The 19,934-nt window shown below is 54.4% G+C and overlaps 10 protein-coding genes across 10 annotated transcripts; 5 read left to right on the top strand and 5 right to left on the bottom strand.

The window, feature by feature from the left end:
* Nucleotides 1-1,957: 1,957 nt before the first annotated feature.
* Nucleotides 1,958-2,335, top strand: PUNSTDRAFT_131186 (uncharacterized protein; the record flags this gene model as incomplete). Its single annotated transcript, XM_007380459.1, has 3 exons — nucleotides 1,958-2,002; nucleotides 2,076-2,168; nucleotides 2,222-2,335. The coding sequence occupies 3 exons, from the start codon at nucleotides 1,958-1,960 to the stop codon at nucleotides 2,333-2,335; spliced, it is 252 nt and encodes an 83-aa protein (XP_007380521.1).
* A 1,327-nt stretch (nucleotides 2,336-3,662) lies between these two features.
* Nucleotides 3,663-4,098, top strand: PUNSTDRAFT_19047 (uncharacterized protein; the record flags this gene model as incomplete). Its single annotated transcript, XM_007380458.1, has 3 exons — nucleotides 3,663-3,730; nucleotides 3,806-4,002; nucleotides 4,058-4,098. Coding segments are annotated over 3 exons (306 nt in total), but the record flags the coding sequence as incomplete, so codon positions are not given.
* Nucleotides 4,099-4,836: 738 nt separating this feature from the next.
* On the bottom strand, nucleotides 4,837-5,660 carry PUNSTDRAFT_141506 (uncharacterized protein; the record flags this gene model as incomplete). Its single annotated transcript, XM_007380457.1, has 3 exons — nucleotides 4,837-5,272; nucleotides 5,337-5,398; nucleotides 5,462-5,660. 3 exons carry the CDS (start codon nucleotides 5,658-5,660, stop codon nucleotides 5,123-5,125), a joined length of 411 nt encoding a protein of 136 aa, XP_007380519.1. The 3' UTR covers nucleotides 4,837-5,122.
* Nucleotides 5,661-5,898: 238 nt separating this feature from the next.
* On the bottom strand, nucleotides 5,899-6,982 carry PUNSTDRAFT_141505 (NAD(P)-binding protein; the record flags this gene model as incomplete). The annotated part of the gene is made up of 5 exons (XM_007380456.1): nucleotides 5,899-6,222; nucleotides 6,277-6,335; nucleotides 6,394-6,401; nucleotides 6,453-6,897; nucleotides 6,961-6,982. 5 exons carry the CDS (start codon nucleotides 6,980-6,982, stop codon nucleotides 5,899-5,901), a joined length of 858 nt encoding a protein of 285 aa, XP_007380518.1.
* A 1,160-nt stretch (nucleotides 6,983-8,142) lies between these two features.
* PUNSTDRAFT_97936 (uncharacterized protein) lies at nucleotides 8,143-9,187 on the top strand. Its single transcript, XM_007380455.1, has 3 exons — nucleotides 8,143-8,392; nucleotides 8,450-8,648; nucleotides 8,708-9,187. The coding sequence occupies exons 1-3, from the start codon at nucleotides 8,279-8,281 to the stop codon at nucleotides 8,800-8,802; spliced, it is 408 nt and encodes a 135-aa protein (XP_007380517.1). The 5' UTR covers nucleotides 8,143-8,278; the 3' UTR covers nucleotides 8,803-9,187.
* A 643-nt stretch (nucleotides 9,188-9,830) lies between these two features.
* PUNSTDRAFT_42398 (uncharacterized protein) lies at nucleotides 9,831-10,376 on the bottom strand (the record flags this gene model as incomplete). Its single annotated transcript, XM_007380454.1, has 3 exons — nucleotides 9,831-9,935; nucleotides 9,989-10,173; nucleotides 10,232-10,376. The coding sequence occupies 3 exons, from the start codon at nucleotides 10,374-10,376 to the stop codon at nucleotides 9,831-9,833; spliced, it is 435 nt and encodes a 144-aa protein (XP_007380516.1).
* Nucleotides 10,377-11,503: 1,127 nt separating this feature from the next.
* On the top strand, nucleotides 11,504-12,880 carry PUNSTDRAFT_59932 (xylose isomerase-like protein; the record flags this gene model as incomplete). The annotated part of the gene is made up of 7 exons (XM_007380453.1): nucleotides 11,504-11,586; nucleotides 11,647-11,737; nucleotides 11,819-11,904; nucleotides 11,962-12,046; nucleotides 12,103-12,236; nucleotides 12,291-12,672; nucleotides 12,749-12,880. The coding sequence occupies 7 exons, from the start codon at nucleotides 11,504-11,506 to the stop codon at nucleotides 12,878-12,880; spliced, it is 993 nt and encodes a 330-aa protein (XP_007380515.1).
* A 249-nt stretch (nucleotides 12,881-13,129) lies between these two features.
* On the bottom strand, nucleotides 13,130-14,052 carry PUNSTDRAFT_60006 (kinase-like protein; the record flags this gene model as incomplete). The annotated part of the gene is made up of 4 exons (XM_007380452.1): nucleotides 13,130-13,426; nucleotides 13,491-13,694; nucleotides 13,747-13,815; nucleotides 13,876-14,052. Coding segments are annotated over 4 exons (747 nt in total), but the record flags the coding sequence as incomplete, so codon positions are not given.
* A 63-nt stretch (nucleotides 14,053-14,115) lies between these two features.
* Nucleotides 14,116-16,496, bottom strand: PUNSTDRAFT_42396 (uncharacterized protein; the record flags this gene model as incomplete). The annotated part of the gene is made up of 12 exons (XM_007380451.1): nucleotides 14,116-14,295; nucleotides 14,384-14,446; nucleotides 14,501-14,554; nucleotides 14,608-14,712; nucleotides 14,765-14,857; nucleotides 15,093-15,289; nucleotides 15,386-15,523; nucleotides 15,576-15,654; nucleotides 15,705-15,965; nucleotides 16,020-16,124; nucleotides 16,189-16,281; nucleotides 16,332-16,496. The coding sequence occupies 12 exons, from the start codon at nucleotides 16,494-16,496 to the stop codon at nucleotides 14,116-14,118; spliced, it is 1,533 nt and encodes a 510-aa protein (XP_007380513.1).
* Nucleotides 16,497-16,660: 164 nt separating this feature from the next.
* Nucleotides 16,661-19,784, top strand: PUNSTDRAFT_82439 (uncharacterized protein). The gene is made up of 8 exons (XM_007380450.1): nucleotides 16,661-17,192; nucleotides 17,252-17,291; nucleotides 17,348-17,505; nucleotides 17,558-18,058; nucleotides 18,109-18,359; nucleotides 18,412-18,649; nucleotides 18,707-19,296; nucleotides 19,353-19,784. The coding sequence occupies exons 1-6, from the start codon at nucleotides 16,719-16,721 to the stop codon at nucleotides 18,449-18,451; spliced, it is 1,464 nt and encodes a 487-aa protein (XP_007380512.1). The 5' UTR covers nucleotides 16,661-16,718; the 3' UTR covers nucleotides 18,452-18,649; nucleotides 18,707-19,296; nucleotides 19,353-19,784.
* The last annotated feature ends 150 nt before the right edge of the window (nucleotides 19,785-19,934 follow it).

The following is a 19,934-nucleotide window of genomic DNA, read 5'->3' as shown; positions in this document are numbered from 1 at the left end:
AACGGTTTCGAACAGCCTACGGTGGCTGTGTAGAGTCGATAGAGTCGATATAGAGTCGATAGGGAAGCTGTCCAGGCACTCGAGTCCTGACAGAGAGAGAGTTTAGCAGACGACTGCTGAGTACTTTCGGGGGAACTGATTGATTGCTCATTCATGCCGATTCGGCTACATTTTATACTCCTTAGCTAGGCCAGCTTTCTGAGTCATATTAGTAATCCTAGCAGTGCTGAGTCAGCTTCTGACTCAGCCGAGTCATGATTTGTCATGTGCTGACTAAGCTTGGGCACCGCTTGGTAATCCCTTTTCCTAATATGGTCAAACTTTCCTGGGCCAGTTTAAGGTACATGATTGGTCTATTCTACTTAGATTCTATACTACTACATAACAGAGAGGCTGCAGAATGAATAAAAAATGGAGGTTTTCGAGTAGTTCCGCACCTATTCACTTTAGGGGCGGGACAGCGCGCGAGCCAACCTGTTCATTGATCATTCACAGGCAAAGCTATCTATTTTAACCTGATTATCAGATGGCTCATCTCTCCTTTCACATAGATCGTCCAGCTTGCCTGCCTCCGTCGCGGCATCTGGGGAACCGGCTCAACCTTCGGCAAAATTGTCACCTTCGATTCAAACTAGGCTGAGGCACAAGCAAGCAACTCGTGTATTCTCTGTACACTACTAGCGATCGTGGAACCTTGTATGTACAGCATTTTTGTAGTAATCTCATCATTTCTATGCTTGATGCTAGATTCGCCGATCCTGTTTGTTCGACGGGTATTCAGAAAACGCTACATTTCGCAAGGCTTCAGGATCCGATTCTATCTCATGAACGTCCTCATTGAATCCTCGCATTGACTGTCAGCCAACAGTAGGCTCCCTGTAGAAGCGCGCCCACATCACCGATTTCGAGCCGTTCCATGCTGTTCACGGCCCCTCAAATTCACGATTCCGCAGAGCAATACATCGAAGTGATTGGCAGGCACGGCCGTTGCTGCGTGGGAAGTGTTGAGGCGTCACTAGCAACAACAATATCTTAACAGCCCACAGAGCTCAGTCCTCGTGGCAGATGAAAATGTGTGTATACCCTCTTGTTCATCTTCTAGCTGTCATGGGCGCGTAGACTCTTCCGTCTACAAGTGATAAGCGCCAAAATGTCCTACCCTCGTCAGTGCAGTCTTTGTCTATACTGTCCTGCCAACCCCAATGTGTTTCTTACAGAACCCACAACCCCTCCATTGCGTCTCTCATGTGAGAAACTATGCTTAGTAATTGTACACCTCATTTACCCTGCACGTCCCAGCTACCAGATCAGAACGCAATCTGGAGTCCCTGATTCAGTTTTGCAAGCTGCCTTCGAAACCGCCTGGGTCAGTGAGCATAATGCGTGAAGTGTGACACCTTTACCGATGTTGAGGTCGAAAGCCACAGCAGTATGAATTCACTCGCAAGCTACAGATCATACAGCGATAATCGTATTTCTCTCATGCAGACAACATTGATTTCAGCACTGCGGATAGTCTAGGTATATCGTGCAGTTTTTGCTGGTTGTGGCCACTTACACAAGTCTTAGGTAGGCGTTTTCCAGCAGTGCCCTAGCAAAGGATGTGGCACGGCCGCCGAGGTGCAGGATCCGACCCACGCAACAAACACGTTCTTCGATCAGGTTCGTGGTGACAAATCATTGCATTTGCCGGAGGTATGACCCACATCATTCAGGCCATGAAGGTATACAACAAGACACCTTCCCTATACCCGGGATCTTTCGGTGATGAATCATCAATGTCGTTGCTGTAGTCCTGGACTGAATGCCCGCCATAGCCTAACAGACTCAGCGTTCTGCTCACCCTGATCGGTCAGTCGATGATGTTTTCGCTATCAATCGGTGTCGTAAGAACCTAGTCTCCATATATAATTCAGTTACAATGTGGCGGCGGATCGCGCGATAAAGATTCGTCAGGATGTCCAGAACAACGATCCAGATGGCAACAAAAACGACGATGAAGGTATGCCTTTACATCATATTCTCTATGTCATGGTTGCTCATGACAGCATCGTTCAATAAATGACGACGACTAGCTTGGTAAGTCACTAGCTCTTGTATCTTCAGTCAGAATACGTTCAAGCCACAATCGCTTGCTCACAGTTGATGACGCGGACAATGACAGTGAAGTATGTCATGTCATTTTAAATCACGTAGCGAGTGCATTGATCTGTATCACCAGGCCGACGACGTGGACGAGGATGGAGAATCCAATGACGGGGATTTTGGAGGAGATGATGACGAGGGCGGCCTTGAGGGCGACGAGGGTGGAGATGTTGGTGGAGGGGACTTTTGAGGAGGAGTCTTTGGTGGTACGTCATCGTCTTCACTGTGTATCTGCGGAGGTCAAGTCCAATCAAGGTGGATGCCGCCGCCGCGACCTCGAAGGTCGATTCCTTGAAGATAAAATGCCGTGCTAGTGATTGGACCGAGTGTGGCTGTCCCGATACTGTGTTGTTTGTAGATCTATCTGGTGGGATAGCCGCAGCAGTTCCGAGTCTTTGGACCGCCGTTTGAGCGCATGAGCAAGCTGTCATCAGCTCACCTGCCCTTTCACGCTATTGATTAACGGCGCTTTATTATGGTGTCGCGATGCTCAGCGCAATGGCATCGGAAGGACCCTTTAGGGTTGCTTTGGCGTCGAGACCGTCAACATCAGCGTGGGTCAATGAGCGAGATCGATATCTGTGGCGGTGTTCGCCATCAAGTCAACTTTCCCAACCGCGTGAGCATGCGGGGTCGCATAAACAGTACTCATAGTAACGCTTGGTAGACCAGCTTGAACGTTTGGAATGAAGAGGTGATTTCATATGCTGGAGATGGCAGCAGTCCAAGAAGGCAGAACAACTCGCCTCGGATCGCCGGTATTGCATTCACAAGACCTTCCCGAAAGCACCAGCAGCTTTATGTAGTAACATGATGATGGTGTTTTCACCCCATTATTGACGTCTTGGTTCCTCGCCTTTGTACACAGGACTTTCCTGACTCTCATGCATAAAAGAGGGTTAGCGAGGAAGGCGATGCGGTAGGTGAATGTCACAGCGTTCGCGATGAAACGTCAGCCCGCGTGAATTCAGGGTATAAACCCTGAAGATTCAGTACTCAGTGACCATATGTACACTCAACTGCTCACGCTTCTTGCTGACTGCCAGGCCCCAATGTTTTTGAAGTCTCTGAGGAGGCTAAGGAGGTGCACGCCGTAGCGCGATTTAAACGAGCCTTGTACGCATGATATGAGCCACTTTTCCTACTCAATAATAGTCTTGAAAGTCAAGTCCACCAGTTTCAGGCATCAATAATGGAACACGAGTTGTCTCATCTTGAGAGCGCCACGTTATGCCAATTGTGGGAATCTCCTGAAAATGGAAATCGCGCCATTTGGGAGCCGAACCCTATATAAGGCGGGGTTAGCTGCCTTGCATCTTCGGGTCGTTCGCCTCGCGCACCGTTCCACTCGTCTTGTTTCACCCACCATCATGTTCGTGTCCCAGTCATCCGCTATGGCCCTGTTCTCTGCATTGGCGCTGTCGATGGTCTCGTCAGTGACCTCGGCTCCGTTGGCTCAAGTGAACATGAACGGGAATGGTGTAATGCGCATGAACGTGGGCAAGAGGGAAGTCGTGGCTCCGCCAATTACGAGTCCGACTACGGGAACGGTGTGGACCGTCGGTCAGACAGTGACGGTGACGTGGTAAGTAGAGGACTAAGCTCATGATACCTCACCGTTATCGTCTGAGGTGCTGATGCTTGAATCTCCTCGGTGCAGGGACACGTCGGAGCTGCCTCCTCCCCAGAATATCACTAACATCAGTGGGAAGATTCTTCTGGGTTTCCTTGATGATGGCGATGACAGCGAGCATCTCGATGTGGACTCGCCGTTGGCTCAGGGTTTCAACATCACGACTGGGTCCGTGCAGCTCACCGTCCCTAACGTTCCAGCCAAAGATGACTACATCATCGTCTGTGAGTAACCTTGACTTCTATAGTGGAACGACCCGAGCTTGAACAACGGCTCCAGTATTCGGTGATTCTGGCAATCTCAGTCCTAAGTTTACTATCACCGGCGGATCAGCCACTTCGAGTAGCTCTACTACCGCATCGTCCTCCCCTTTAAGTTCGACGGTCGCCAGTTCCACGTCCGTAGCCTCTTCACCGGCTTCCACCGCTGTCACATCGACATCGGCATCGGCATCGGATCCGGACAGCACCTCCTCATCCGATTCGGCCAGCTCAACGGACTCCTCTGTTTCCACCACCGATCAGACTACGGCTACCTCCCCGGTGGTATCTACCACGATAGTCCCAGCAACTTCCACGCAAGTTGTCACTGTCGCAACATCTTCGGTATCACTTGTCTCCTCTGCGTCTTCGTCCACTCCCGCGTCGCCTTCAGCCGCCGCCGTGACTCAGGTGACCAGTGCTGCGAGGCAAGGATCAGCTAAATCGACTCTCATGACCGCCTTCGCCATGTCCATCGCTGCCTTGGCGGTCATGGCGTAAACAGCATGTTTTCCACATCGTTTAGTAGCGCATTAAAACCCCCTTTCACGGACAGTAGGACCCTCTTACGAGCATTCTTAATGAACCCTCATCTTGATGTTCATGACCTCTTCGCTTCATCCAGCATTTCCGACATTACTTGCTTTCGTTCGCACAAGCTAGTTTATGAATTCTTACGCGGTCCCCTTCGATTTCCTGTACCATACCTGTCTGGGCCATTTGGTCTGTCGTCGACATTCTCAGTCGTATCGAACAGTTGTAACATACATACCAGCTCATCTTATCTTAACATTGACGGTTACAATCATCCATTCCCAATGCTCTGAAGCGATGTGTACGTGCGTTACATATGTTGACTAACCGCCGTGATCAACGGGGGAGCAACCCGACACGATGTGCTCGCTGAACCGCGGCGCGCAGGGTCCAGTACGTCGCATGGGTTCAGCACACGAATAAGCACCATAGAAACTGCGGAGCACACTCAGGCGAGTGTTCGGAATCTTTGATGGCATGTCCGAGTGGTGGATCCGCCGGGACCGCCCTGTCGCGGAACGACCTCCGGTTCGAAGTGGTTTAGGAGACACTACGGGACCCTCGTATCGGAATTCGGAACAGAGTTGCTTGGCTCTGATCGAGAAGAGGCGGCCACCTCTGCCTGCCGTTCCAACATGCGACGCTCTTCAGGACTCAAGGCAAAAAAGGCGGCCTTCTGCCTCGCTAGCCACCGCCGAGCCTGTGCAAGGCACAGAAAAATGACAGTCAACGTGTGAACCCGGCGACGGGACGGGCGAGCGTACAGGGGTAAAGACATGTTCCTCTTGGTCATACTTTGCGAAGAACACCTGGTACACAATTGCGGCTAGGAAAGCTCACGGTCAACTGCGTATTCGCAGACATCCATGCCATGCACAAGCGCACTCACCAGGTATAGCGGTCGCCAACGCTATTCGGCGGAAAGTGTAAACCCTCGGTGAGCGGAAACGCTCCGTCGGCGGTTCTGCAGCCGGGCTGACAGCAGCACGCGATCCTAACGGTGGACTCGGTTTCGGGGTGCCAGATGCATATCTCCGAGAACTGGAAACAGGAGGGCGGAGGGATAGGAGTGGTGGCTGAAAAAACATGGAAAGAGGAGGTGGCAACATCGAGCGCCTAAGTGATCGGCGCTTGCCGAACCGGCAGACCATCGCAAGAACGCGTCTCTTGTCCAAAACCACAGTCGAACTTGGCTGCAGTCTGGCTCAAAGCAACTGTCTCACATGGGGACCGACATGTTTATGTACGACACGGTCGACATCTAGTTGTACGGGTTCAATGCCTGGTATGGGCAGGAGCCACTTGTATCACCGCGCGCGGCGATCTTCAAAGGCTGGTGTCTGCCTTCAGGTCACTGGAATAGTGTTTCGACCTCTCGACTTCTTCCTTGAGCCTTGCACTCTTCGTGAGGACAGCTTCGATGGCGTCTTCACCCAGTGCTACCCGCAAGGGCACGTCGTCGTCGCCGGATATCTGATGAATAGCTCGGGCTGCCTTCGTGATATCACCCGGTAAGGTGACCGTCTCGGTCCACTGGCGCGCCATAGACGTGAAGCTGCCTTCGTATGCGTACGCAGGATGTTGGGGCACGCGCACGAGTGATTCCTTCATCACGCGTGTCTCGAAAGCACCGAGCGTGATGATGGTGACCTAGCCTCTCCTCAGCCTGTGCACGATCCAATGGAACCATCTCGTTCGACTCACCTTGATGTTCCAAGCAGGATTGAGCTCCCCAGACATTGCTTCCATAAGCCCCTCGCCCGCTGTTGGATGGGAGTGTGTGTGAGTCGTCAACCACTTGGCTGTATAATAGCGTCTGACCGTGTTTACTGCGTAGATATCAGCGATAAGCGCTTGGTTGATCTTGAGACGCATCTTACCTTGCACTGTAGTAGGAGGCAGAGGGACTAGGATTGACGCCCGTCATCGACGATATATGCACGAGTCTGCCGCCGGGTGGGTTGTTCACCTCGCGGAAAAACTTGACCGCTTCGCGGGTAGTGTTCACGGCTCCCCAGAAATTGACTTCAAATAGCGACCGCGCGACGTCCAAAGGTGTGCCCTCAACCTCCGACAGTACGCAGTAGCCAGCATTGCTCACGACCACGTCTAGTCTACCGAACGTTTCTCTCGCTCTACCGAAAGCAGCTTGGAGCTCGTCCATTTTGGTGACGTCCAAACGGAGGACGAGCAAAGCCTCCGAGCCGTACCTGGACGAGAGGTCCGCCAGGGCTTCAGGCTTGCGTAGGGTGGCGACCACGATGTCTCCACACGCTAGGGCATGTTCTGTGAGGGCTCTGCCCAGGCCTGAGGACGTGCCGGTAACTGGTGGTGGCCATAAGTTGTGTTGTTATAAGCATCGCACAGTCGTTGCTATGCTGAACTTACTGAACCAAACTCTGGCAAGCATTCGCAGTGTGGCAGCTTGGAGGAGGAAACTCTGCCAACGCAAGGCCTTCGCTCATCGGCTTTTGTATCCGTACGTAACGAATGCGAGTATCCGCATGGAGGAACCGGACCGCAGAAGATCACGCCCAGACTCATCGCGCACATCACTGGTCAAGGAATAGCTGATTGAGTCTGCACATAGGCGCGCCCGCCTTAAGAGCGAGGTAAGACACCCGACTATCATACGCCTGATTCAATCGCATTGAATGCTGATAAGCAAATCTCCTATTTGTTCTTGATAGTGTCTCGTTCCGGAAGCGCGGACTTTGTGTGCAAACAATGGTTCTTTTCCGGTCACGGGCCTCCATGTTGTGCGCCATCGGCTTTCAGAAATACGTCCCTGTTACGGGCAACAGCTTGTGTCCCGGAGAAGTGTACGTCTGTTGACGTCATGAACCGCACATGAACCGGACCATGGCAGGATTAACCTCGTTTCTTGGACGACATAGATGTGTTCTGTGCGGCCATGGTGATACCATCTGCTGTCTTCAATGCTCTTCAGCTCGATACATGTCAAGCCACACATGGCACGTAGCGTTTCTCGCATTGAATTACCGATCGTTTACAGACTACGATCATAATCGAGCGTTCTGGTCAAAGGCCAAGCATGATAAGCATCATGTTATATGTGGGCAATACAACTTCTGGTATACATGAAGCTGACTCCGTGTTGCCGTTACAGATAACCGCCGAGTTGAACACTGCAAGCGGGGACGGTGAGGGGCTATTGCCTATTTGGGCTCTCGGCTCCTGATGTCTCGGCGATCGCGTGCGCCCGCCTTCCGGCACTTGGCAGCTCCAGGCACCGCAGCCCGAGAAAAAGGCACTGACGAAAAAGGCGCGTCGGCGAAACGATTTGGACAGACTCGGGCTTCGGGGTCTGGAGCGGCCGACACGATGCTAAATCTCAGCGGGGACCGACGGCAACGATTGGTTCCTGTACCCCGTAACGTCTCGTTCTGCGTCATTGATGCTCCGCCTCCATTTGCACCAATTTTCGAGGGTGTCGCTGCAGCGGTGGCACATGTTCGCCTCGCCAACGCAGCAGGTCTAGAACTGCAAGATCTCGATGTATATAAACCGCCTCAGCTCGACGTTGCAAGACCAGCCTCGAAGTCTCTTGCTTTCCGTCGGCACCGCATACTCTCTTCTCGAAAACCGCTCTTTGCTGGTATATCGTACCCCCTCGAGAAGCTTCCTGCCTTCTTTATTGATCGGCATCTTTCACACTCTTTGCTTCGACCAAAAAGCAACAAACATGTTCGGCCGTCTCTTCCTCGCTACCCTCGCGCTTTGCGCTGCCGTCTCGGCTGCCCCCACCGCCTCTAACGAGACCGAGGTGCTTGACAAGCGCACCACCCATACTGGCCAAGTAAGCACTTTTGCATCCGATGGTCCCAGAAATTGTATGTTGATCACGCAATGCCAGGCCACCTACTTCTACGTCGGTCTCGGCGCCTGCGGCTATACCGACACGGACGACGATGCCATCATCGCCATCTCGTCTGACATCTATGGCTCCGGTGGCAACTGCAACCAGTGGATCAAGATCACCAACACCGACAACGGCAACGTCGCGTACGGCAAGACTCGTGACTCTTGCCCCGGTTGCGACTCGACCAGCCTCGGTAAGCCATCCTCGCTTTCGACCAGCGACCTGAGTAGTCCGCTGACATCGATACGCCAGACCTGTCACCCAGCTTGTTCAAGCAGCTCGGCGATCTCGACGACGGTGTCCTCCCCATCAAGTGGCACTTCATGTCCAAGGAGTGGTCGAACTGAGCGCTTGCTCAGCCGCCTTCCGCCACAGCCAGAAAACGCTCCACCAGAGCGAACCCTTGCTCGCGTTCTGCATGTCCGCGCATATTTATGACTCCGTCTGGGTGCAGAGCGCCTTCCTACTGGAGTCGTTTTGACGCCGCCCGCTCGGTCGGGATACTTAGAGGCGCCATCTTGTTGTGACAACATCGCACATCGCAGCTGTATTTTTGTCATCATAGAGCGACGATGAGACTGTCGAGATGTAGCATTAGATAGACAGCCGACGATGCTCTCCGCTAGTACGGGGATGCTTGCACGTTGTACCACTACATGTAGATCCTGTACCTGGCACAACAGCAGACTATTCGATACACATCGTGACTGTCGATCTAACAGCCCACGCCTTCTGCATTTGTCGCTGATCGAGCGCGAATCCGACGGCCCGGCAAGCGACCATTTTTCATCAGGAAAAATCGGACTATCGAAAGAGTCGCTTATTGGGTACCGAAACCCTCTAAAGCTACTAAATGAGCACGTTTGAGTACGTTTTAGGAGGTTTTTAGCAAATCCGGTTTTTCCTGATGTTTGTTTAACAATGTGGGTATCGGCGCCCATCACAGCGAGCTCTTCCGCTTACTTTGCTGTTTGTTCATACTACGAGGGTAGCGGAATGCAGAGTCAACGCGGGTTTTGAAGTATCTTTGTACGTATCCTCATGATTCAAATCTACAGCATGCTTAAAGTCCGCCACTTCGGTCGACACTGAGCCTTGGCACGCCCTTTAGGAGGGTGGACGGGACAAGTGTCCACCGTATCGTTCATTCATAATTCTCCTGGCAGTGTGTCCCAGGTGCGTGCCGTCAACAGTAAACGCATGACGAACATATACTGCAAATTTTCTGAAGTTGACAAGAAGACATAGTCATCATTTCACGAGTCCGCGGCAAAACAAGTTTTCACATCGCCCTGTATATATCAACCCTCGCTGTGTCCGCCAAGTGTATGGGCGCGTCGCAAGTTGAGCCGGCGAAGAAGAGGTATGATATACCTCAGAGGTCGCCCAACAATTGATCCAGGAGATTTTCAATGTCGGTGATGACCGGGCCGAGGTCTGGAATGGCGTTAGCGATGTTGTCCAAGAGCATGGTGATTGCCTATGGGACAGCGTCAGAACATGAGTAGTATGTGGGCTGCAATCTGAGCTTACGTCGAGGAGCTGCTTGATCACATCGTTGAGGTCGGAGCCGAGGTCGCGCCTTTCAACTATCTCCTCAGAGCGCTCCGTCGTGTGTCCAGCGACCGACGAGGAGGCCTTTTGGAAGCCCGCAATCATCTCGTCGATAAGAGGGGCGATCGCGGCATTGGACGCTTGGCCGTTGGTGACCTTGGACCCTGTTCGAGATCACGGCGCAATGAGCAAAAGCCAGACACATTAGGGGCCACCACGGACCGATGGAAGAAAGCTCCGACTGCAGGTTGGTGAGGATAGACTCAATCTCGGCAGAAGACGCCGCCCTCTTCGCCGGGGTTGCGAGGGCAAAGACAGCGAATGTCAAGAGTACGAAGAAGAAGGAGGCAATGCGAGAGAGCTGCATGGTGTTTGATGAACGACCTCTTGGTAGACGTGCTGGACTAGTGCACTGCTCCGGACGACTGCATTCTCGCCTCGTTTTATGGTCCACCGATGGTCGCTTTACGTCAGCACTCGAACATTTCCAAGCGCAGACGATTACTGAGAAGTGGTCTCAGAAATTCCAAGCACAGACGATTACTGAGAAGTGGTTTCAGAGACGGCGCCACCTCCTGAAGGAAACGCATATGGACTTCACCGTTCAAGCAAAAAATATGGATGAGTTTCCCGTGGCGCACGATAAATTGACGGGATATCGAAGGAACGACTGGACAGAGGACAAGAACATGTTCGAGTTCGATTTTCGATTAAGCCGTGCAGCGCAACAGCCATGCGCGAGTCTCGCATCCGTAGATCATCTGGAAGCTCTCGGGTATTCCGCGATTGGGCAACGCTAGAACAGCCTGCACGCCGTTTTGCATCGCGAAAATTCATGCGAAGATTCGGACTGCCGGGTCTGTCAGAGGCAACAAAGACACAGGCTGCGGAATGGAGATCAGAAGTGTTTTGCAGACGCTCTGGTGATGAGAAAGCTATTCTTGTCGCTGACACCACCGAAATTGACAGGGTGGGCGCCTGCAATGCCTTCGAGCTAGCATGCAATGATGAACATCCCGGTATATTAACCCAGCTGGTCTCACTGAAGCATGTTCAGAGTCGATAGAATGAGATTCTGGCCTTTCCGAGATGAGCCTTGCCTGCCGGCGCCCCTTCCGATACCGGCAACTTGAATGACTACGAGATGGAGGGCTTTCCCGGTATTAACGTGCGGGCGAGTGGATGTGAATAGGATGACAGTCGACTGTTGACGAGCGATCTGAGACGAGTATCCATGTACGGCCTTGGCTTCCATGCGGGCTGCCTCAGTACGAAGCCTCGGTCTCGCTGTCGAGGATCATCGAGGACCGTGGGGCAGCGCGCTTCGGTGTTCCCTCTCCCGGAACCACGTGGCTGTACCACTCCATTCCTTCCGCCAAGCTGCGACGTAAACGTCGATGACGTTGAGCTCGACCATGGCGCGTTATACCAGCGCCAAAGTTGGCTTCAAATTGCTCAACGTCTTCACTCGTCTGCACGATGGCTCAGAAAATTATGCTTGCATACGCGACCGCGTCCGCAGGGATGCACCCATCTCATACATTGGCTCTGAAATTGAGGGTGATCGCTGACGCTGGGTGATGGTTCACCTAGCGCCGCTCTTGGCACGCGTACTCACCGTGAAGTCGGTTGAATAGGTTCAATTCGGTAGAAATTGCGTTTCCTGACCTCGAAGCGTTCGCGCAGAGCGAATACCCCGATTACGGTAGCGCAGATCGCGGAGGAAAAGTTGGGGACAGCAAGAACGGTGATGTACGCAATTATGACGATGCAATACTTCGTTGGAACAACCTGCTCATGGATCGAAAGGGTGACGTTGATACGCTTCTGAAAGCCGCAAATCGCGTGCGGGACCTTTGCCGCTCGATGCGACTATCGGTCTTGACCTTAATGCCGTGAGTGGACACATCCGCTATTCTCTGCATGTGAAACGTTCTGACTTGCATCTTCAGTTTCTCCCAGTTTGAAGGCTACCCGGATCCTTCGAAACATGCAGAGAGTCTATCGAGAGCGAGGACGTGGCTGCAGGTAGCTCAGGTGAGCCAGTGAGAGCTGGTGCTCGGTCGCGCGTACTTATATATATGAGCCTTCAGACCCTAGGCGCAGAGATGCTGCAAGTGGGCTCTTCGAACGACCCGGAGTCAAGCCCGGACAGGGATGTCATAGTCAAAGACTTCCGAGACCTTGCGGAAGAAGCCGCCAAGGTCAATGTCAAAATGTGCGTTGAGTCTGTTTCGCCTTCTTATATTGGCATCGCAAACCTGACGCGAGTGCCACGTAGAGCCTATGAGATGTGGGCCTGGGGCGTGCACAACAACACCTGGCAGGACGTCCTCGCGATCTGCGCCGCCGTCGACCGGCCCAACTTCGGCGTCTGCTTCGACACCTTTCAGATCTGCGCGCGCGCCTATGCGGACCCGACTGCGCCCAACCGCCAAATCTCATCCATGGCGCCCCTACAGCTTGCGAGCTCGCTCAAGGACCTCGTCGCAGCACTCGAGGCGGACGGTGGCAGGATGCGCGACAAAGTGTTCTATTTTCAGATCTCGGATGGCTCGTTGAACGTGTCACCCCAAGATCTGGTCAAGTCCGCCAAGGAGCAGGGCTTGCCGCCGCTGTATGCGTGGAGCAATAGCTGGAGGCCAATACCCTACCAGGACGCAGTCGAAGGCAAGACTGCGCTGCCATATATCATGTAGTGTCTCTGATATATGATCCTGTGTAGGCAAAGGGAAAGAGACGTCATACGGCGGTTACCTTCCGGTCGTCGACGTGGTTGAGGCCGTACTGCGGAGCGGTTGGAGAGGTCCGATGAGCTACGAGGTCCGACATGCCTTACCCAGCCAAGTTTCCAGGCGAATACTCTGCTAACGTTCTCTATTTAGGTGTTCTATGAGTCTGATCAGTCGCGCGACGACCCAAGTATCCCGGGTCGCTGGACCAGGAGCGCAATCGCAGCTCACAGCCTGATTGCTCAAAGGCTTCAGGAAAGGGGGATTACGGTCTGAAGAGGAATACAACGCATTACTACGTATGGAAGTTAGTGTCACATATATGTACAACAGGTTTGCCTGGCATGATCGTAGGCTCCAGAGAGAGCTCTGGGACATTGTGAGAGGATCAACCCGTCGGTGTAGGCGGGGTTGGTTCAGGTAGTGTCGGTGCAGCCAGTGTCGGTGCAGGCACCACTGGCACTTGCTGAGTGGAGGTAGCCAACAGTTGCACCACGTCCGACATGCTGGGTCTCGCGGCCGCCGCCGCCCAGCATGCTTCCATGAGGGCCCAGATAGCGTCAGGGATCGCCCGACCGCCGCACTCCTCCGGTGTCGGCCGGCGCGGATAACGACCTTGGACAACCTCGTACAAAGCCTGGGCATCGAGGCGGAAATCCGCAAAAGGCATTCGAAGGGTGTATACCTGCAGGCGCGATGAGTACGTTTCGATACGTTGCGCCCCCCGAGCGGTCGCGCATTCGACGTACCTCCAGACAAAGAGAAGCAAAGGCGTAGACGTCCGTCGCAAACGAAGGGGTCGGGCCCTCTACTGGGTACTTCTCCGGGTGGAGGAGCTCCGGTGCGAGACGCCTGGGCGACCTCATGCTCTCGCCGTGGGCTTGTCCTGGTAAATCGGCCAGGCTGAAACCGGCCAGACGGACGTGTTCTTCGTGGTCAAGGAGAACGTTGGACTTCATGGAGGTGAGATTAGTCGTCCTTGTTTCACCTGAGAGGGAGGCTCACGGCTGTTAGGTCATTGTGGACGAAGCCTCTAGAGTGTATGAAAGCGACCGCATCGGCTATCTCGAAGAGCTGATGGAATATGGATGGTCAATACTAGAGCTGCTCTGGTCCACCCAAACGAGTACGTACTAGGGATTCTATGGGTGCTTTCATGCGATCGGACAAGGAGAGGTAATGCAGGAGCGTTCCACGATGCATCCACGGAGACACCAGAAAGGGCAATCCCTGCACCGACGTGTAATCTATCCCGAAGAGCGGCAGGATCCGAGGATGGTTCATAATCTGTTGCCATACCGAAAGCTCCCGTTTCACCCTGTGTTGATACTAGCGAAGACATGAGCGTCGTCGATCGCTGTACCCACGTAATATTCAGACTACCTCATGATGGGTGTCCGCGACGAAAGTGCGAATACGCTTCAGGGCAACCTGGCCGTTTTGCCACGTGCCCGTATATATATCCGCATATGCTCCGCCGTTGAACGGCCCTATGAGGTTCACTTGCACCCCGGTCAAGGACAGATGCACAAATTCGGGTAAGGGAGGCGAAGGCTGTGGAAATGGACTGATCCTGTGCATAAGCGCCTACGGAATGTATAAGCACGGTCACCCGTGGCAGTAGCCCTGGAATGAGACCTACGGGGACAGGACCACTGAGCTGTGCCAAAGGGCCTCCTATGGGCACGGAAGAAGATATAGAATCCTATGAAGAGAGTCGTATTGACGCCTGCTTGCTGAGGCAGATCATTGGTCATACCTGGGTAACACTGCTAGCTCGGGCCTTCGCATCGGTGGAGGTGACTTGCATGCTCTATCGTAGAATGGATCACCATGGGCCGTCGCAGTATATATACGAACACTGACCTTGCGCAGCTGGTGTGAGCGGTGATTTTCGATGTATTGGTGGATAAGGTCATCCACTGGCCATACGTCTTTGAAAGTAGCGAGCAGTGGATGTGTTCTAATGGCCTGAAAGCGGCGTCGTCAGGATCGCTAGCCTTTGTGGAAGACGGACACACACCTCTTCTTTGACTCTGCTGATGCGAGCCTTTTCTTGGTTGTTCGCCGTCTTGCTCATGTCCAGATGCTCGTTACATAGGTTCCTGACACTGTTCTGAGAGGGACAACAACGAATCAGCCACCTGGTGCACGCCGTCGCCGGTAACACGGACCAATATCTGTTTGTACTCCATACTATTGTCGGAGTTCAGTCCCATTGCTTCCGCTATCTTGTAGTCACGTCGCGCTCGGCCTGGTGGTTTTGGTAAGAGAGACGACGAGGGGTCTGAACTTGGATCCACAGCAGGCTGCGTCGTCGAGGCGGCGTCAACGCCGACGTCAGGGCGTACCGCTGCAGCGACCATAATGCCGCCCGGAGGTTGCGGGAACATTGAAACATCGGGCGGAACCTGGGAGCCAGGGGGCACTCCGCCGGCGATCGGCGGGCCTGACGGTATAGGCGCTGGGGGTCCTTCCGATGGTAAGCTCGACGGGCCAGCGGTGGACGGGCCAGCCTGACTGGGGGCCGATGAATCACATTCCCGAGCTGATGAGGAAATGTTATCAGCGACGAGGTCGGAGATTGTTCTATGAGACCTACAGTGTTTCTGGAAGTGATCTCGTCGGGCAAAGCTGCGCTTACATGTCTCGCAGACGAAATGGGGGTCAGGGTCATGCACCGTCTGTTCGTGCCGTTTGCAGTCAGATTTGCGCGTGAAGGTCTTTCCGCAATTGTGGGCGCAGACGTAAGGCTTGTGTCCGGTGTGAGCGTCGAGGTGCCCTGAGACGAGATAAGCGGGAGGGGCAAGGACCGAAAGTTTCGGAGAGCAGACCTTGCCAGTTCGTTCGCGTAGTAAATGTAGCGCCGCAGATATGGCACTCGAATCGGGCAGATTTGACGCGTCGCAGTTCCTGAATGCAAGAGTCAGACGGCAGCGATACGGAAGGTGGGCCGCTCATACGCTGGAGTTCGCGCTTGATTTTGAGATGCGCTTGAGTGGGGGTTCAGCTGAGTCGGTGTGCACGGGAGGTGGGGTGTGTACGAGATCTGGATCGATGTTCAGATCCGGAGCCGTCGCGTTCTGTGATGGCCCCCCATCTCTTGGAGGTTCGATAGACGCTTCCGGGGGAGGGGCGCCGTTGGCATCTGTCGTGCAGCATGAGCATTGGCCGCTGCGTGAAGAGGACCGCTTGGGAGCATTACCGCTTTTGCCTCTCTTGCGCTGTGAGGAAGTTTAAGCACACAGGAACGCGCTCGACGGTGTTGGCGGATTTACCTTGGAAGTTTCGTGGCTGCGATAGTTCTCCCAATACTGCCGCGCGAGATCGTCCACGGGCCATAGTGCTTCGTATCTCTTCAATATTGGGTGTTCGTTCTCGACCTTGGGTGTGCGGGAGCAGTCAGAGATCGGTCGGCGGAATGGTCTTGCACAGGGACTCGCTCACTTGGGCTCTGAGGCCCTGCAGGGCGGTAAAGTCCTGCTGGCCGAACGGTCTGTTCCTGTCGAGGAGCACCGCGGCGTGTGCCCGGACGGATTTCTGGTGGCGATGTCACGAGGGAATCCCTGCGGACGATCGGGTGCACGCACCGCTATGCTCTCGTACTCGGCCTTCTGGGCGGCGTTCTGGAGATCGAAGCCCATGGCGGTGGCGGTCGAGTAGTCATGGCGGGCGCGTCCGGTGGGCTTCTTGATGAGGGGCGCGTCGGCGGGGACGTCGGCGGTGGGCCATGAGACGGCGTCGGAGAGGGCCATCGCACTGCGCACTATGGACGTCGTGGGCAGTAGCGACAGTGACGAAGCAATCGCACCAAAGCTCCCCGAAAAGGCAACTCTGCCCGTCGACCATGCTTCCCACGCTCTCGGCACGGACGGTCCTCGAATGCATCATCATCTTACGACTCGTCCAGAGCAGACGGCGGTGATGATCGGTCTATATATCGACGGCAGCCTCGTCCTTCGAGTTTTGCCCTGACTATGGAGGCCGACGCAGAGCAAGCCCCTTTCCTTGACACGTCTTCCAACCCCGCCAACTTCAATTCGTCCAGCCAACAGTCGCAGCACATCGCTCGCAGGCTTTATATCTCCCATTTCTTCTCGACGTGGAACTCTCGTCTATTTGAGTTTGGCGCGGTGCTCTTCCTAGCAGCCGTATACCCCGATACCCTCCTTCCGGCGTCGATCTACGCTCTCGTCCGGGCAGGCGCCGCCATCATCATCTGCCCTGTCTTAGGACGTTACGTGGATACAGGAGACCGGCTGCAGGTCGTGCGGTTCTCGATTTTAGGACAGCGCGCATCTACTATACTCTCTTGCTTGGGTTTTCTCTTGCTCGTGTCGGGCCTCGCAAGTGCGAAACTACAGATCGTTTTACTGATCATCCTGGCACCCCTCGCCTGTGTAGAGAAGTTATGTTCAATCATGAACACCGTATCGGTCGAACGGGATTGGGTATGCTATATGCTATCACCGCCCCTGTCCTCCACGCCGTCGTTGACTTCACATACCAGGTCATCGTGGTTGCCGAGGCGTCATCTTGCAGCTTGCAGAGTGAGGGCCCATACCGACAGTCTGTATGCGAAACGTCGGCTTATCCAGCCGCGCAGCGCTTAACTCGCAGATGCGTCGCATCGACCTCTTCTGCAAGTTGGTCGGTCCGCTCTGCATAGCCCTGTTATCCGGGATATCTATACACGTAGCGCTGCTGACTACACTCATCCTGAACATCATTTCGGTCGGAATGGAGTACTTCGCTGTAGCAAAGGTTCGTTTGTCCTTCGTGTGCCATCCGCCCTGGCTCTGACGAACAGATCTAGGTTTACGACATCGTGCCAGCACTCCAACAACCTAAGCTCATAGCCGCACACGTGGATGGGTCCGAGCAGAGGACCGTCGCATCCCGAGTGGGCGCTCTAGGTAGTTCGATAGTCGCCTACGTCAAGCACCGCGACTTCCTGCCGTCCTTCGCGCTCTCGCTCCTCTACCTCACCGTGCTCTCCTTCGGCGGGCAGATGGTCACCTACCTCCTCAGCGCCGGCTTCACGCCCACGCATATCGGCCTCATGCGCGCCGTTTCCGTCGGGTTCGAGATGTCCGCGACCTGGCTTGCACCGCGCGCCATGCGCAAGGTGGGCCCGATCCGCGCCGGGCTCTGGTTCGTCACCTGGCAGGCGGTCTGCCTCGTGGCGGCGCTAAGCTGGTACCGCGGCTCTCGCCTTGGTCCTCTCTCCGGCGCGCTCGGGCTCGTCGTCGGTGTCATCTTCAGCCGCGTTGGCCTTTGGGGCTTCGACCTCTGCGTGCAGATTATCGTTCAGGAGGTACGGCGCGCCGCTTGCAGTCATTCGAGATCCTCACATCACCTATACAGGAGGTTGAACCCGAGGCTCGCGGCTCCTTCTCGTCCGTGGAAGCATCGTTCCAAAACATGGCCGAGCTACTATCCTACGCGTTAACGGCCGTCTTCTCCAGACCCTCTCAGTTCCATATCCCTACGTTCGTCAGCGCGGGCGTAGTTCTACTTGCTGCCAGCCTCTACGCTGCGTTCGTGAGGCGTAGGAGAGGTCATCTCATTCACGTCTCTAGCTGCATTAGCTTGAAAGCTATCGACCCTAATGCAAGGTGCGGTTTGAATTACGTTCACCGCCGTGCGTTCAGCTCACGGCACGAACAGCAACGTTCACCGCGGGTTCTATCAACGTGATGACCAGTAGCGGGCCGCTGAGACCAGTCGCACGATGAACCACACTTCATGTATCACAAGTCGAGTAGCAAGGGAAGATAGATTCCAGGTGTACGATAGATGCACAGTGGTCTAGAATTACGCGTGTATCGTCATATAAAAATCCCTGAATGAGACGTACTGATCCTTCGGCGTTGCCCATTGCGAACCTTGGCCCCCGAAGAATGTGCTATATGTGATGAGTGAGTCGAGCACGTCGTGAATATCCCTAAGCACAAGAGGCTACCTGAAAAACAATCCCGAGAACCCGATGGGTGACGCGCCGTTGTCGGGATCGGAATCTCCGCCGTCCTCCGCTGCAAGACCCAAAACCTGTGAATCACCGAGTACGACCAGTCCCTCCGGAGTGAACCAAACGGAGCTCGTCGCATCAGGAACCGCTTTCTCATCCGATCCACCGTCCGGGACGTCCAGATCGGTCCGGCTGTCAGCAGCCGCACGGGAGGGATCGCCTAGCACGACGAGTCCATCCGCGGTCATGAACACGGATAAGTTGACATCGCTGTCCAGCGCATTCACGATTTCGGCCTCGCTCTCTCCCTCGTTGCATTCCTCAAGACTTTCCTCGTCTTCGTCCACGGGTCCACGGTAGTAGACGTCATCCCGTTCCAGCACGACGCGATCGTTCACCTCGAGCTTGAAGCCGCCGTCTTGCTGTCCCGGGGTATTCAAGACGACCGTCTGCCGAAGCCGAGTCCACTGGCCCGGAGGAAACGAGAATATGCCCCGCGCTATGGACAGGCCGTACGACGACGCACAGATGGACTTGGGAGGAAGAGAGCAGAGACCTTCCGTTTGCTTGTTCTTCGGTGCGTACTATATAGATCGGATTCGGCGACAAACCAAGAAGTGAAATAGACCGCAGGACGTACCAGATATAGTTCGCCCATTCCGTCCTTCCTCCACATCATGCGCGTGCTGAAACAATCGAGCGCGTCGTCTCCGCCAGAGCAGCTCTCGTGTCCGCCATAAATACCAGGAAGCTTGCCGCCTAGGACGAAGTCAAACTCGGCTGGAAAGTAGACGCTGTATTCTAAAGAGACATTCTTCGCAGAGAGTAGGTCGACACCGAGAGGATTAGAGTAGAACTGAGCGCCGCCGACCGGCGTGTCCGAAGCGCCTGGGTTGACGGAGCCCGCAGGGTAGAGGACGGAGATGACGGACGCATCGTAGAACGTCTTCGGTCCCCCTTCAAGACGCTCGGACGCGGTGGAATTGCTTGGGTCCGCCTTCGCGACTTGCAGGTTATGTTTGCCGGAGGAGATCCGAGAGATGTTGAACGCGGCGAGGTCAGTTGAATTGAATGAACCTGTCCATGCCACCGGAGGTCGTTCCTTGCTCAGAATGCTGATAGTAGGTGCTGGGGAGTAGGATGAATATGCTGAACGAACGACGGTGGTATTGTGAGTTAGCGATGTAAAGGAAGCCAAGGACATCCTGCGAGTCCTCCCGTA

This window comes from Punctularia strigosozonata (genome assembly GCF_000264995.1).
Source record: "Punctularia strigosozonata HHB-11173 SS5 unplaced genomic scaffold PUNSTscaffold_2, whole genome shotgun sequence".
NCBI lineage: Eukaryota > Fungi > Basidiomycota > Agaricomycetes > Corticiales > Punctulariaceae > Punctularia > Punctularia strigosozonata.
This window is presented reverse-complemented; position numbering and strand designations above follow the sequence as displayed.